This window comes from Silurus meridionalis, chromosome 8 (assembly GCF_014805685.1).
Source record: "Silurus meridionalis isolate SWU-2019-XX chromosome 8, ASM1480568v1, whole genome shotgun sequence".
NCBI classification, from domain to species: domain Eukaryota; kingdom Metazoa; phylum Chordata; class Actinopteri; order Siluriformes; family Siluridae; genus Silurus; species Silurus meridionalis.
The window spans coordinates 25,798,303-25,815,463 of record NC_060891.1 but is presented as its reverse complement, the minus strand read 5'-3'; the positions used below and the strand labels follow the sequence as shown (position 1 = coordinate 25,815,463).

The 17,161-nt window shown below is 42.2% G+C and overlaps 1 protein-coding gene across 3 annotated transcripts in view; it reads right to left on the bottom strand.

Moving 5' to 3' along the window:
- Window positions 1-17,161, bottom strand: part of rps6ka1 (ribosomal protein S6 kinase a, polypeptide 1) — an 87,710-nt gene that overhangs the window by 32,685 nt on the left and 37,864 nt on the right. The window contains exon 1 of one of the 3 annotated variants that reach the window (XM_046855391.1): window positions 4,341-4,463. The exons of 1 other annotated variant lie outside the window; for it this stretch is intronic. In XM_046855391.1, the coding sequence (XP_046711347.1) occupies window positions 4,341-4,382 (42 nt within the window). In that variant the 5' untranslated portion in view covers window positions 4,383-4,463. Of the gene's footprint in view, window positions 1-247; window positions 548-4,340; window positions 4,464-17,161 lie in introns of those variants that run through there. One more of the 3 variants, XM_046855389.1, reaches the window with a different exon arrangement.

Sequence of the window (17,161 nt, the reverse complement as noted above, 5' to 3'; positions counted from 1 at the left end):
AAATTAAAAGTCTGAACCCTGTGAGAATATTTACTCTTCTAGAAATCCTCATGTTTTTACAGTTTATTACACACATTAACTGCAAGCCCTTTTAAATAAAAAGGAAGCACCTACAAGCATCTGCATACAAAAGTCAATTCGTCTCAATTCCAAGTTAAAAAGTCTGTCACACATCCTCTTTAGAGAGGAAAACCAAGCTGAAACTGGGTGTAAAGCGCAGGTGTGTGTTCATACTGTTTGTACTGACCGTCCACTGAATCTGCTCCCTCGCCTCCCCTGCGCTTGACACCGCCGAGCTTTTGATGCTGCTCGTTTCGGTTCTCGGACAAGCGTCGTTTGAGTTCGCGACTTTGCTTAGCGCTTTATTCTGATGCCTTTTGAATAGGTATAAAGTGAGAAGCTGGGACAATTTAAACCCCTTTTTCTCTTTTTCACCCTCCATCTCATCATCTCTCCTCTAAGCCTGGGCATCTCTCCATCTCGCCTCGATCTGCCCGCTGTATTGAAATCTGAGCGCCAGCCTTGTCTAAGGGTGGGTTTGTGTGTGTGTGTGCGTGTGTACGAGTATGCATGCATACCAAAAGTAAAAATGTGTCAGCGGAAGTAGAACAGGAAGGAAGAGAGAAAGAGAGAGAGAAAGAAAGAATAAAAAAAACACACACACAAAAAAAAGGAAGCCTTCCCACAAACTTGGCTGTGTCCCAAATGCAGTGAGGCTGACACTAGAAGGAAGGTAAAAATTAAAAGTTGTCTGGTCTACGAGTTCAGATCCCTCCTTTCCCCAAACACACACACATTGTTGCACTGATCATGGTATCACTGCAGATTTCCATCTCATATCTGCTTTATGATCCAGAAAAAAGAATTGTGGGTAAATAACACTCAGAGACCAGGATGTAAAGGTGGACCTCATGGAACCCTCATAAGTTGAAGCACACAGAAGTGTCTCAATCGGATTGACTTTTGGCCACTCGGTCTGACTCCACCCCTAAGGACTATGAATGGGGAAAGATCAGCATCCCGTTGACCCGTTATTTTCTGCCCTGGATAAAAACACAAAAACAAAAACAAACCCCCCAGTACAATGTACTGAGGCAAAATTGAAAACTGGTCTGTGGGTAGGCATATCGAAAATAAAACATTTTTGGGAAATCATGCACATCATGTCCTCCGGACTAAAGAGGAGAGGGACTACCTGGACCATCAGTGCTCAGTTCAGCTCCAGTACAATCTCTGATGGCATGGGAGTGCGTTAGTGATCGTGGAATAGGCAGCTTACACATTTTTGAAAAAATGTCCATTCAGAAAATCTTTAAGGGAAGGCCTTGCATATTTGAGCAAGACTATGCTAACTGCATGCTGCATCTGTTACAATAGCATGACTTCGTAGTAGTAGAGTGTCTGGATAATGAACTGGACTGTCTGCTGTCTAGACCTTTCACTATTTAAAACATTTGTTGCATTATGAAACAAAAAATACAACAAAGAACACCCAGAACTGTTGAGCAGCTAGAATTCTGTATCAGACACAAATAGAACAACATTTCTCTCCCAAAACTTCCACAATGTGTCTTCTCAGTTCCCAGAAGTATAAGGACGGAAGACATGATGCTACACGTTGCCCTGTGCCAACTTTTTTATTTTATTTATTTATTTATTTTTTTTATTGTTGCAGCCATCAAATTTAATATTACCTTTTTTTCCCCTTAAAATGTTATAAATGAAAAATAAATAAATAATGACATTTTTTATGAATTTCTGAAGTTTGCAAATCATTGCATTCTGGTTTTATTTACATTTTACACATTGTCCTAACTTTTTTGGAATTGGGCTTGTAAAATTTAGTCGTGTTCTTACTTTCCTTTCAATGCTAGCAATGTCCTTCTCCACCCCCGTCAAGTTTCTGAAGACAAAATGGCACCGTGTCAAATAAGAATCAGCTTCTCCACCCTCATACCACACGTCATTTCGCTTTATGACAAACGCACACGTGCAGGGGGACTAACTGCTATTGCCTCAACACTCATTTCCTATTTCTGGACAACAAGGAAGTCATTTCAACATGTCAGAGGGTTTCCTGTGTTCCTCACCATTTTCTACCAGCACGATCAGCTAGGCTTCAAAATCCCCATTTATTTAGCCTCCTTAAACATCATTTTAAGAAATCCCAATTCCTCTCATTGTAGGCATATCCAAGCTTGTGCCCGTGTGAAACTTCAGCTTCATTTAGAAAAGTAGCCCTGAAAATGTGTAATAAAATCAAGCAGGAAGCATTAATCAGCTGAAAGTGGTCGTGTCTGAAGCTCGCGTACGTCAGGTACTAGCCGATTTCCCTCGGCAGCTTAACGGATGACTGTGAAATCTCTACTGATATGGTTGGGTTTATTCAAGCTTCTGTTTAGAACACACAACGAAAACTGTGGGGTGTGACAACGTAAAACTTACTCAAGTTTGCACTTCCTTTGTTGCTTCTGTTATTTCAACAGTCATGTGTGTTCCATTTTTATTGAAACCCAAAAACACTCCTGACGTTTCCTAATTGTCCAAAAGCTTTTACTCCCCAACACAGGCTATAACTTATCCGAACGCCTTAAATCCCTAAACATACACTTATTCCAAAAAACTACCAATCCATAACATATACCGGCACAAAACTACCAAAATCTTCCAATACAAAAAACTGAACACTCTCAAGCTGATGGTACTCCTCCTACTTTTTCTCATCACTCTGTCGATCCCAATCCTGTTTCCCCAACCTCTTTCTCCTTATGCTCTTCTGGGCTCTTCCTCATTCCACCACCATGTCTCTTTTCTTCCTTTCTATTTCCAGATGTCACACCAAATACCTTCTATCTGTCTCCCTCATCACCCCTGCAGTAGTTCCCCAATCATCCAGCACCTCTGCACCACCACTGAGCCCCCGTCTGACCTCTTCCCTGAATCTCACACTACACTCTTCCTCCTTCAGTTTCCACCAACTTATTCTTCTTTCAGTCCTCACTCTCCTCCTCTTCTTCTTCACCTCCAAAACCATCCTACAGACCACTATCTGATGCTGTCTAGCTACACTGTCCCCTGCCAACACCTTACAGTCTCCAATCTCCTTCAGGTTGCATCTCCTACATAGAACATAGTCCACCTGTGTGCACCTTCCTCCACTCTTATACGTCACCCTATGATCCTCTTTCTTCTTAAAATAAGTGTCACCACTGCCATTTCCATCCTTTTAGCAAAATCTACCACCATCTGCCCTTCCACATACCTCTCCTTAAAGCCATACCTACCATCACCTCCTCATCCCCTCTGTTTCCTTCACCAGCATGCCCATTAAAATCTACCCCAATTACCAATCTTTCATTCCGAGGTTCACCTTCTACCAATTCATCTAACTCAGTCCAGAATTTTTCCTTCTCCTCCATCTCACAACCCACTCATGGAGCATAAACACTGATGACATTCATCATCACTTCTTCAACTTCCAGCTTCACGTTCATCACCCTATCAGAAACTCTCTTCACCTCCACTACACTCTTACTGTTCTTTTCCTTCCTACCACTTCTTTTTCCATTCACACCCTGATAGAACAGTTTAGACCCACCTTGGGTAGCCCAATTTCCACTGGTACCCTGTTGGCTAACAAAGCTTGTGGCGGTCGTTGGTGACCTGGGCCTCGACCAATCCGGTATGAAATGTAGGTTAGTGATCTGCATATTTAATTTGGCACATGTTTCACATTGCGTGCCCTTCCTGAAGCATCCCTTAAAAAACATGGTTAGGAATAAAAACACCACTAATCCCCAGCATTTACAGCTGATAAATTAATAACCTAACAGATTAAACCAGACACTTGTAAGTATAAATTAATCATTTTAGAAACTGGCAGTTATATTAATAAAACGAGTCAAGCGCAACCGTTACAAATGCAAATGAACCTCACACATGAGACCGTCATTCTCTCACAATACTCATTCCTGTCAAGAAAGCAAACATGCTAACAGCTAAAGTCCATATCTGAAACATTACATAGCGCTGTGTTAGGTGCTCATGCTGGTGTTCAGACTGAGGTGACATCAGGTGGGGCTGAAGAGATCGCGCTGAGGTGGAACGAAACAGGTGAGGTCTTCCCAGGTCAGAGGGGAAAAAAGCCGCTACAGCTGTTTCCTGTCCTACATCTAATACACTGCACTTATGACTTCCTAAACCCCCCCTGCGCACACACACACACACACACACACACACACACACACACACACACACACACACTATTCTCTATCACTCCACTTTTCTTTCCAATTCTTTCTCGCTCTCTTCAGTGGATGGATTGAGTGGAGGAAACTTGCCTGAGGCACGCGATGTTTGGTGCGGAAGATATGCCTCCACATGTCCGAGCTCACCGCTGACACAGAGACCAGTGACACTCGCAGCTCGTGTACACACGCTTGCACACAAACATGCACATACACACTCAGGCAAAAAAAGGGAAATGCAAATATAAATGTGTGTGTCAGAGAGAGAGAGAGAGAGAGAGAGAGAGGGGATGGCCAATGAGGCGGAAAGAAATACCAGAACTTTCTAAGGAAACTTCAACTCATGGGCAAAGTCACAGAGTGACCACACAACACACAAACACACACACACACACACACACACACACCCCAATACATACAACAACATACCCTATGTAAGTTTGTAGTCTAATATTTAAGGTAAGTTAAAAAAACAACAGTGAGCTCAGATGCAACTTGATTGCTTAAGCCTACACTTGCCCAAACCCCATGTACCCCTAACCCTATCCTAAGCACCCAAATCTCTAACCTCAGTACCCCAACTCCAGTACCCCAACCCTATCCTAAGTACCCCACCCCAAACCTTACTACCTCAACCAAATCTTACCTCATTATCCCAGCCCGGTCCTAAGTACCCCAACCCTAACCTCAAAACCCTTTACCATAATCTCGGTACCCCTAGCCCTAACTGCAGGACATGAACTAAGTACCCCAACCGTAACCTTATTATCTCAACCCTATCCTAGGTACAGCTTACCCTGACCCAATCCCAAGTACCCCTAACCCTAATCTCATTAACTCAACCCAATCCCAAGTAGCACTTACCGTAACCACATTACCTAAACCCCATATTAAGTACCGCTTACCCTATCCACATTACCTCAACCCTAATCTAAGTACCCCTAACCCTAATCTCATTACCCCGAAACCTTGCATTCTTAAACCCACATTCAACCCCCTTAAACAAAAACCTGAAACAGAACAAACAGAAATGACGACTGACGCAAGAAAATGCATTGACCTGAAGCACACACACACACACACACACACACACACACACACTGCTGAAAGTGAGCAACAAGCCTTCTGTGGTGTGAGTGTCTGTTTCCAGTACCTTACTATGGTGTGTGTGAGTGTGTATGTGTATGAGTGAGTGTGTGTGTGTGTGTGTGTGTGTTTCCAAACTGCCGAAATCTGACAGCTGGAATATGAGAACTTGCATTATTGAAATTTTTATACTGCATGCAGTGTTACTTTTGTCCAGTTGCATTCATTTACACCAGCACAGACAAACACACACACACACACACACACACACACACACACACACACACACACACACACACACACACACACACACAAAATTGTTATGACAATACAGAAAAGATGGAATACTTGGGGTCCATAACCAGAACGCTTACTGTCAAGTGTGTGTGTGTGTGTGTGTGTGTGTGTGTGTGTGTGTGTGTGCGCGCACACGCATGTGTGTCTCCTTTCACGACCTCAAGCATCCACTGGACATGAGCATCATATAAATGTTAACGAGGATGTACTAAAGAGGAAGAGCACTTAATGAAGACCTGGCATTTATGCAGTTCAGAAATACACACACACACACACACACACACACACACACACACACACACACACACACACACACACACACACACACACAGCTGAACTGTATTATTGGAACAAATCTCGCTGTCTTTTCTTTAATACATCAAAGTACACTTCTCCTGTTGACCACTAGAGGTCAGGCACTGATTTATTAAAAAAGCTAAAAAGCCTGCATGGTGAAACAGCATCCACTTTCCCTCATTAATCTCTGACAGTAAAACCCAGAGGAGGGATTAGCAGGTAAAGAAGAAGATTAATACTGACAGAAAAGTGAAACGAAGTGAGCCGAGCCGCAGAGGAACAAAAGATGAAGGGGGAAGGACCAAAACTTTCAAATGTGGGTTTTAAAATAGAAGCTTTGTGATAGAAAAGGTCTGAGGTTCTCGATCTGACTGGTTCTTGCCTCATAAGCCTTCATGTCTATCACCTGTGAGGAACCATGTACAGCCTCAGTCCTAAGACTAAGACCACAAGGAGAGTTTAGGAGCTCGGTGATGGTTGCGTCGAACGCAAAGCTTAAATGAATCCCACACGACTAAAAAAATGAAAGTTGAGAGAACAAAGTAATTTTACTCAGAACACTGCCAAACAGCATGTATTTTTCAAACACACACACCACTCATAACACGTCGCTGCAGGCAGATACAGCTTTAAACTTTCACACACTAGACAAGCAGACATACACACACAAACACACACACATACAGAGCTCTCATTTCAAGGGCGTGTACTTTTGAGTGTGTGTGTGAGAGAAAGTGTGAGCTTAAATGGTTATTTCCTGCTATATATTCTTCTGCAAAATAGTTTTTCCACCAACCACACCAATTCATACAAACAGGAAAAAATCCAGCTGCATTTCCAATGACCCAAACCCCAAGGAACCTACAGCATACAGCTGGAGATCCTCATTAACAATTCCTGATAAACAAGGCTAAATATGCCCCTCCCTTTCCCTCCAATCTGTCTCTGGCCTTCAGTCTGACTGTTCTCCACAGTCCTCTGCTAAACTGCATTCTGTTTCTCCCCTGAAGTCATTTGGCACCCTACAGTCTCCCTATTCTCTCTCTCTACTTTAAAGTCCAGCTGAATTTCCAATGACCTTTTGCACAAAACCCTATTGAACTTGCAACATACAGCTGGAGACCTTCCTCAGCCATTCCAAAGACAAATATGCCTCTCCCCTTCCCTACAGTCTGTCTCCCACCCAAAGTCCTACACTGCCCTGCATTCTGACTATTCCTTAAAGTCCCCAAGTGCCCTGCATTCTACATCTCCCTTTCCCTACAGTCTTCCACTTTCCTAAAACCATTAGCTTGCCTAGATTCTGCATCTCCACTAAAGTCCTCTGTTACCCTAAATTCTGACGATCCCCTACAGTATTTCACACTCTCAAAGCGCTTAGCAACCCTAGCTTCAACCTCTTTCCTAAAGTCCTTCTCTTCCCTACATTCTGCCTCTCTTCTAGGGTCTTCTACAATCCTGTATTCTGACTCTCCCCTAAAGTCCTCTGTTACCCTACAGTCTGCCTCTCCCCTAAAGTTCTCATCTTCTCTACATTCTGCCTCTCTTCTAGAGTCTTCTATTATCCTGTATTTTGACTCTCCCCTAAAGTCCTCCATTACCCTTAGCTACTCTAGATTCTGCCTTTCCCTAGTCCTCCACTTCCCTACATTTTGCCTCTCCCCTACAATCCACAGTTACCCTGCATTCTGCGTCCCCCCCAAAGTCCTCCTCTACTCTGCATTCTGCCTCCCCCCTAAAATCTTTGACTCCACAAACCTCCTCTGCTACTTATCATTCTACTTCCCTAAAGAACTTTGCTACCCTGCATTCTGCCTCTCCCCTAAAGTCCTCAATTAACTTGCATTGTGCCTCTCCCCTAAAATCCTTAAACAACTTGCATTCTGCCTTTACACTAAAGTCCTCTGTTACCTTACAGTCTGCTTCTCCCCTAAAGTCCTATGCTACCCTACAGTCTGCCACTTCCCTAAAGCCTTTATCTGCCCTAGATTCTGCCTCTCCCTAAAGTCCTCAATTACCCTGCGTTGTACCCCTCACCTAAGGTTCCCCACTACCCTGCATTCTGCCTCTCACTTAAAGTCCTCAATTACCATGCATTCTGCCTCGCCCCCTAAAGTCCTCTACTAACCTACACTTTGCCTCTCCCCTATAGATCCAAATGACCATGCATTCTGCCTTTGCCCCTAGTCTTCCACTCACCTAAAGCCTTTAGATACCCTAGAATGCCTCTTCCTCTTCTAGAATACCTCTTCACTCCTTAAATCCTGTTACCCTACAGTCTGCCTCTCACCTACAGACTAATGCTACCCTACAGTTTGTCACTCCCCTAAAGCTTTAACTACCCTAGACTCTGCCTCCCCCTTAAGTCCTCAATTACCCTGCATTGTGCTTCTCCCCTAAAGTCCCCCACTACACTGCATTCTACCTCTCACCAAAAGTCCCCCACTACACTGCATTCTACCTCTCACCAAAGGTCCCCCACTACACTGCATTCTACCTCTCACCAAAAGTCCCCCACTACACTGCATTCTACCTCTCACCAAAAGTCCCCCACTACACTGCTTTCTACCTCTAACCAAAAGTCCTATACTACCCTGCATTCTGCCTCTGCCCAAAAAGGTCCTCCATTTTTCGAGTCTTTCCCCTATAGTCCATCACTACCCTACAGTCTCCATCTCCCCACAGTTTTACACCAGGTTAAGAATTGTGTGAGAAATCACACATTATACATGCACATGCAGACAGTTGCTTGTGTCTGGGTCCCAAGTCAAACTCTGACCAACCCTATGATGATCAGTACCTGTCATGAAAATAAAAAGTAGATAGACATTTAAACCCCAAATTAAAACCTGACTGAATATGCGTTTGCGAGAAGGAAAAAGTGCATGAGGACTAGGAAAAGAGAGAGACAAGCGTATGGAACAAATAAAGATGTGAGCAAAGAAAGTGAGCAAATAAAGAAGAGAGAGAGAATGAGACAGAGAATGACAGCAAGAAAAAGAATGAGTGTGATCTATAAAGGCAAGAAATGGACAGATAGAAAAAAAAATGGCTGTAGAGTAACCATAGTGATACGCTTGAGCTCGGTAACCATGACGACACTGCTATGCGATAACGTGCCGCAACACATTCATACACACAAACACTTACTGAAGATAAAAGGATAGATGAATGAATGGATGAATGAATGAAGAAAAAAGACTAATCTTAGAACTGAAGAAAAAAAAAAAAGGTTACTGATCACTTTAGTTCAGAGTCTCGGTTATATTCACTGATCCAGATGAAATATCAACACCTCCAGCTGCTCTTCAGGTCACAGCATGAAGATCGGATCAGATTGGACTGTGCTGCTAGCCTGCTGGGATTGCCACAAAGGGAAAAAATGATTGCATTAAAGAGACTGGTGGTTTTCCCGGATCTTAACTGGTTTCAACAAATCTTCCTTAATAATAAAATAAACACCTTTGTATGTGGTTTTCAAAGCAACCCATTCCAAATGTATTCTCCACTGGCTCTTATAATAATCTTCACTCTTCTGGGAAGATGTTCTACTAGATTTTGGTTGAGATTTGTGCAAATTCATGCAACCGCAAGGGTTCAATAGAATTTAAGCTCTATAGCAAGAGATCTTTCAGTTCAACCCATGGAAAGCATACCTTCATCGAGCTGGCTTTGTGGACAGCGGCATCGTCATGCTGGAACAGGTTTGAATCTCCCAAGTTCAAGTGAAGAGAACAGAATTTCATGCTGCCGCAGCATAAGCAATTGTTTAACCCCAAATTTCTGGAAATGTCCCCACTGTGGGACGAATAAAGGTATATCTTATCTCCGTGGTAACAGTTTGTAGAAGAAGCTCATATGGCTGGAAAAGTTAGGTGTCGTGATACTGCACTTCTTGTGCATATAGTGTATATTTGTGCTTAATAGCATGAACGATGGTTGTAACATTGTGTGAAAAAGTGTTTGCCCCCTTCCTGATTTCTTATTTTTTTGCATGTGTCACACATTAATGTTTCAGATCATCAAACTAATTGAAATATTAGTAAAATATAACACAAGTGAACACAACATGCAGTGTTTAAATGAAGGCTTTTAAATGATGATTATACATGTATATGTATGTATGTGTATGTATGTATATAGGAGTGTGAAAAAGTGTTTGCCCCCTTCATTTAAAAACCTTCATTCAAAAATTGCATCTAGTATATATATATATATATATATATACACACACACACATACACACACACACGTGTCATATATTATACAAGAATCATTTTAGCCCCATATCCCCATATCTCTTGTGGTCCTAATCCTAGCCTGACACACACTTAATTTAAACTCTCTTTCACTACGAATGCTCCTCTATTACTTGATAAAGCTTGCTGTCGAAAACAGCCCTCTCTCAATCTGACACACAAACAGAGAGTCACCAGTCCACATGCCCTTCCAATTCAAGCCAGAAGCAGCTCAATTAAACAATAAAAACATCAATTTCAGGACAGACCTCCATAAATTACCATCTAACACACACACACACACACACACACACACACACACACACACACACACACACACACACACACAGCCTGCATACAGCACTGAGCAATATTATAGGACAACAACAGATGCACCTAGCAGCTCAATTACACCTAAGGGTAATACTGAATCATTTGAAAAGCCTAAACGTAATTAAAACTGATCATTTATTTCCACACTATGAAGACAAAAGTACTTGGACACCTGACTTTTCCAGCTGAATGCGTTTCTTCTGCAACCACAATTGTATAGGACGTCTCTGGATGCGGTCGCATGAAATTTCCCCTCCGCTCCAACTGGGAGATCCAAACCAGTTCCAAAGCCCCTGTGCACAAAGCCAGCACAAAGATCTCCTGCTATGGAGCTCCAAACCCTACTGAAGACCTTTGGAATGAATGTGAACGCTGACTGCACTCTAAGAACCTCCTCACCTCACCTACATCAGTACCTGAGTTTACTCTGGGGGCTGAATGAGCTCAAATGTTGGGGTGTGTGTCTGAATGAGGGCGTTATAACAGCAAATGGGGACTACAAGTGGAAAGTTCGAAAATACAAATGTTATGGTCAGGCGTCTGCAAATTTTATCCGTTAAAGCTAAAATGAGGGGAAAAAGATAAAAACCCCCACTGACTCTTATTTCCCATGCAGCTACAATTCATTGCTCAGCTTCTAATTTGGTACGAGGTACACTGAGCTACGAGAGGAATAAATCAGTTCTCGGCCCTCTTGTAGAAAATCAATCCAATTTGGTATCCTTTATTCTTAAACGCAATGCATCCAGTTCATTTTAGAGCTTTATAAGGCAGTATAATAGATTATAACGTGGGTCTTCGACTGGGAGTCCGCAGTACTGCAGGGGGTCTGCTAATTAATATTGAATCCCATCGAATATTTTATTTCAATTTCATGGAAATGTATACTTGTTGAACCTGTTGAACTGAAAAATGTTGAAGACCCCTGGATGATTACAATACCTTATTTTCCGGACTATAAAGCGCACCCATATATAAGCCGCACCCACTGAATTTGACAAAGATTTTTATTTTGAACATAAATAAGCAGCACCTGTCTATAAGCCGCAGGTGTCTACACTGAAACTAACGAACTTTACACAGGCTTTAACGAAAGACAGTGTCTGTTACACGGTGTAACGGGTGAAATATGTTGTGGCTCCTTTAAGAGCAGGGCGGTATTTTGGGAATACCCTGCCACCGCATTTTTCCGGTATTACTGCATGTGTGCAAGACCGAGGAAAATTTCCTTATTATTTCCTGATGCTTATTTCTAAGTTTTTTTGACTAACCCGTAACGCTGTTGCCAAGAAAAATAAAAAAGCACGAGTTTTAGAAACCTGTCTGTGCTTATATGATTTCTGTTGCAACATCAGAGGAACCTCATCTATATTTATGATGCGGTGGGGCCCGATTCAGTGGGAGCGCACTGATTTAATATAAAGACTTTCATTGGTTCACCTGAACCCGTTCCGCAATTTCATTGGTTTAATGTTTTGGTGCTCAGTTTTTTGGCTTGAAGTTTGTGAAACCGGGAAAAACCCAGGAATAAACCAATAAATTAGCCGCTTCGTTGTTTAAGCCACGAGGTTCAAAACGTGGGAAAAAAGTAGCGGCTTATAGTCCGGAAAATACGGTAAACACTTCTTCATTGCAAAGACTTTTTTCTGTCTTTGGTTGTATAGTCTTTTTAAATAGTCCACTGTCAGAATTTGCAGACTGCCTCGACCCAGATTCCGCTCTAAACTATACGTCAGGACGAGTTCATTCCAGAGAGAGATTAATCATCGCAGAGGCAGTTATGTAACGTGTGGAGAACATCATCAGCATGACCTTTATTCGGTTTTACAATGGGAGCGGCAGCGGAACACCGACTAATCGGAGTCCTTCACTACACTGAGCTCCGCCCCGTGGTGAACGAGTGCGAGAGGGAGACTGTGCAAAAGTTAGTGTCACCAGTGAGTCAGCATTGCAGCGAGTGAAAAAACGTGTGCAAAACAGTGAGAACTTGTGTGCGTGCGCACGTGTGTGTGTGTGTAATCTATGATGTGGAATACTTTTAACCCTGAGTAAGGTCGAGTTTGCCCTGCCTTTGATAAACCAAGAACAACCCATTAATAAATCACCAAACACACACACACAGGAAATACAGGAGTAAACCTTAGGAAAGAGACAAGCCTATAGAAAAAAGTCACTCACTCCCTAAAAGGAAAAAAAAAAAAAAAAAAAAAAGAGATAAACAGACATAGATAGATAGATAAATAGATAGACAGACAGACAGACAGAAATAAATGGACAGATAGATAAAACAATATAAATGGATAGGCAGATAGTTAAAGACAGAAAGAATGAAAGACAGATAGCGAGAGTGACATCGATAGATAGATATTAGGAGAGATAGATAGACAGACAGATAGAAAGAAAGAGAGAGCAAGTAACACAGACAGACAGACAGACAGGCAGACAGACAGACAGAAAGGGATAAATAGATTATAAATAGAGCAAATATTTAGAGAGAGAGAGACAGAGAGCAAGAAAGTGAGAGGTAGATCAATAGATAGATAGACAGAGAGAGAGAGCTAGAAAGAGAGATGAATGTGTGTGCTTGTAGGTGTGTAATAGAATGTGTGTCAGGGTCCAAAGAGCACTTTGCACCAAGTGAAGTGATAAACAATAGTCAGGATATAAATTGCCCTGTAATGACCTGACACACGTTTGTCAACACATCCTCTGATGTAGGGCACTAAGAGAAGTGCACACTACAGAGTGACCCGAAGTGTAAAACCAGGAGTCTGGACCCTTTAGAAAGAAGCATCGCTGCAACAATCAGCACTGCAGTACTTCAGACTGATCAGAGTAAACCGGTTTCCTTTCTGAGGGGTGTGGTCTCATCTCCTGAATGACCACCCTTAACAAATGATGTCACTCATAAGCGGTGGCATTCGGAGTCACAGAATTTCAACCTATGGAAACAGCTTCAGTCCTGCTGAAGGCAGATTATGTTTGGGATGTGTGTTGGTGTTGTATAAAGCGAGTGAGGGAAAGAAAATCGATGAGGGTGAATAAACTCCTGAGTGAATAACGTGCTTCAAGCCTGGCTGACTTTTCTCATTTCTTCAAGACTCTAATGGCTGTCAGACTGTCAGAAAGCAGCATGTGTGTCTCTGTGTGTGTGTGTGTGTGTGTGTGTGTGTGTGTGTGTGTGCAAAATAAATTGAAAGATGTTGGAGTAAAAATTAGAACATCTTTCTGCATGACCTTCAAAGAGGCCATCATGTGAAGATAATTGGTTCAATGATATACAACCTTTAAATACTCATTTCTGATTGGCTGGCAGGGGCATTTAGAGGTGCATTCAGGAAAGTATTCAGAATTCTAGAAATTTCCAATTCAATTTTTTAATCAAAAACCTGAAATATCACATGTACATGTATTCAGACCCTTTGCAATAACCCTTGAAAATGGGCTCTCGTGCCTCCTTTCTTTCTTGATCATTCATGAGTTGTTTCTACACCATGATTAGAGTCCCCCTGTTTAAAACTTCATTTAAAAGTTCATTAATTGGACATGATTTGGAAAGGCACACACCGCTCAACTGAAAATGCAGATAAAAGCAGAAACCAAGGTCAAAGGAACTGCCTTGAGGGCTCAGAGAGAGGATTATAGCATATGGGAAAGGCTACAAAAAATTCTGCTCCACTGAAGATGTTTAAAAGCACAATGACCTCAGAATTCTCGAATGGAAGAAGTGTGGCACAACCAGGACTCTTATAGGAGCTTAGCCGAAGTGAGCAATCAGGGGCTTTAGTAAGAGAGGTGATCAAGAACCCGATGGTCACCCGAACTGAGCTATGGTGATCCTGTGTGAAGACAATCATTACTGCAGCCCTCCACCAATTTGGGCTTTATTGCGGAGTGGCCAGATGGAAGCCTCTACTCAGTGCGTAACCCATGGAAGCCCACTTGGAGTTTGCCAACAACCTGAAGGACTCTGATTCTGGTCTGGTCTGAAACTAAGCTTGAACTGTCTGGCCTGCTATGTCTGGAGAAAACCAGGGACCACTGATAATCTGCACAAAACCATCCCCAAAACAGTGAAGCATGGTGGTGGCAGCTTCATGCTGTGTGGGGTGTCTCTGTTTCTGCACGACAACAACCCTAAGCACACAGCCGAAACAGCACAGGAGTGGATTAGGGAACCTATTAAACATCTCTGGGGACACATAAAAGTAGTGTCCACTGACGCTCCGCATCCAACCTGAGCCAGCTTGATAGGATCTGCACTGAAGAATGCCAGAAAATCCCCAAATCCAGATGTTAAAGCTTGTTGCATCAAACCCAAAAGGCTGTTATTCCTACCAAAGGTGCTCCAACTAATTACCTGGTAAAGGTTCTGAATACTTATGTAGATATGATATTTCAGTTTTTGTATTTTCTACAGACATTTCTAGGAAGCAGGAAAATGATTAAGGGCAAGCTTAAGAATCTGAGAAACTTTGGCAAGAGTCAGAAATTCAGGGTCAGAGCATCTCTACAAAAACGGCAGGTATTCTTGGGTGTTCCTGATCTGCAGTGTAATACCAAAAGTACTTCAAATAACCAGTGGATCATGGGGTTGATGGGGTCCTGAGCACATTGCACATGGGGAACAAAGCCTGGCTCATCAAATTTTATTCCACAAAAAGCTTCTGAAGCCCAAACTTGAACACAACTCTTCCTGGGTGCCCAGGTTTGGCTTCAAAAACAGCTTTAATGTGTCACAGCTGGGAACATCTGGATCCTGACTTTCAAATTCCTCCTCTTCAATCTATCGTGTTATCTTCTTGACATGCCTTATCAGCTGCACAAGTTATACTGTATATTACTATATACATAACCGATAATTCATCTAATAGTTTTAAAAAGAATAAAAAAAACACTATAAAATTAACACTGAATTAAATTTACATGTAATTTAATTGTTGTGAAGACATTAATAAATGGACCATTTAAGCGTGACTTTGGATTAATGTGAAATAATACCGCATTAAAAGAAGATTTGATTTGTAACATTAACTGAAGTTATTAGAAGAGTTGTTTTTTGTTTGTTAATTTCAACCGTTACTAATACATTTTTATTTTATCTGTCAACTTCACTTTGAACATAAGAGGTGCAGCTTATCTCTAGTCTCATGTCAAAAACAGCATGTGTCGTCAGTAAGTCATCTCTATAAGTCGCTCTCCTACTGTATAATGCAGACCTTGTACAGCAACAGACGCAACCCGGAAAAACTATCCAGCAAATTAATATCGGTGAAGATTATCAGAAAAACCGATGAATCGGTCGACCTCTAGTAATTTTATCATGAACAGGTATGCAACATCTTCATCCTGCTCAGAGATAAATGTACAAAAAAAAAGATGGAAGAGAGAGAGAAAGAAAAGAAGGATTTAAACACACTTGAAGTTTAGAGTGAACACCTGTCAGACGGACAGTGTGTGTATAGAGTTATGGAGCACTTTATTCACCAAAACCCACGATGCAAACCCAAAGGGAACTGAACCGACACTGCGCTGGGTTCCTCCGAAACCCCACGTCAGAATGAGAACAAGAAAAACCCAGAATGACTCGACAGACTGCGACCTTTAGACTTCCATCAGCTACTAATCCATCATCAAACACCGCAAATAAATGAGTAGAAACTGGCGAAGAACCACAGCAAGTATACAGAGATGACAATGTGCTGTTGCGTGTGTGTGGTCAATGTGAGAATATATAGATGAGTGTGTGTGTGTGTGTGTGTGTGTGTGTGTAGTCAGTGTGCAAAAGAGTGTGTGTGTCTGAGGAGATGTGTGGGAGTAAGCGTATAATTGTTTGTGTGTGTGTGTGTGTGTGTGTGTATATATAAGATTGCAGCAGTTTATCTAGAATGTTAATGCTGCATAAGTTCACCCTGCTACTGTTAACTAAAGACAACCCCATAATCATCACACACACACACACACACACACACACACACACACACTCACTCACTCACTCACTCACTCACCACTCACTCACTCACTCACTCACTCACTCACTCACTCAAAAGACAAGAAGTCAGCTCAGCTGAACTGTGGCACTGTATGATGATGTCATCATATTAGCAAGTGAGGCTGTCGTCCAAAACAGGAAGTTAATGCACACTACTGCTGACACAGCAACAACATAAATAACCACAAACCTACACTCACTGCATCACAGCAAAGCCAAAAAAGAAGGGAGACTGTGTGTGTGTGTGTGTGTGTGTGTGTGTGTGTGTGTGTGTGTGTGTGTGTGTGTGTGTGTGTGCGCAGAAGAAAGGACTTAATACTCCAATACACCAAAGCTTCTAGTTCCTCTATCCTCCTCTCTTACACAGCATCCCATCATCATGTCTCTCTGTGTGTGTGTGTGTGTGTGTGTGTGTGTGTTCGTGTGTGTGTATGTGTTCATGTGTGAAGAAGTCTCTGTCCTTCAGCCAGTAAGGCTTTGTGCAGACTGTATTACATTTCAATCTATTTATTTCCTGTTCATGTGTCTGCTTTACTGCAGAGTCTTACAGTCTCACACACACACACACACACACACACACACACACACACACACACGGTTTTGGTGCGTGTTTGAACGGTTATGTTTTTATCCACTCAAATAAAAAGGAACGACTGATGTTGCAAAATAGA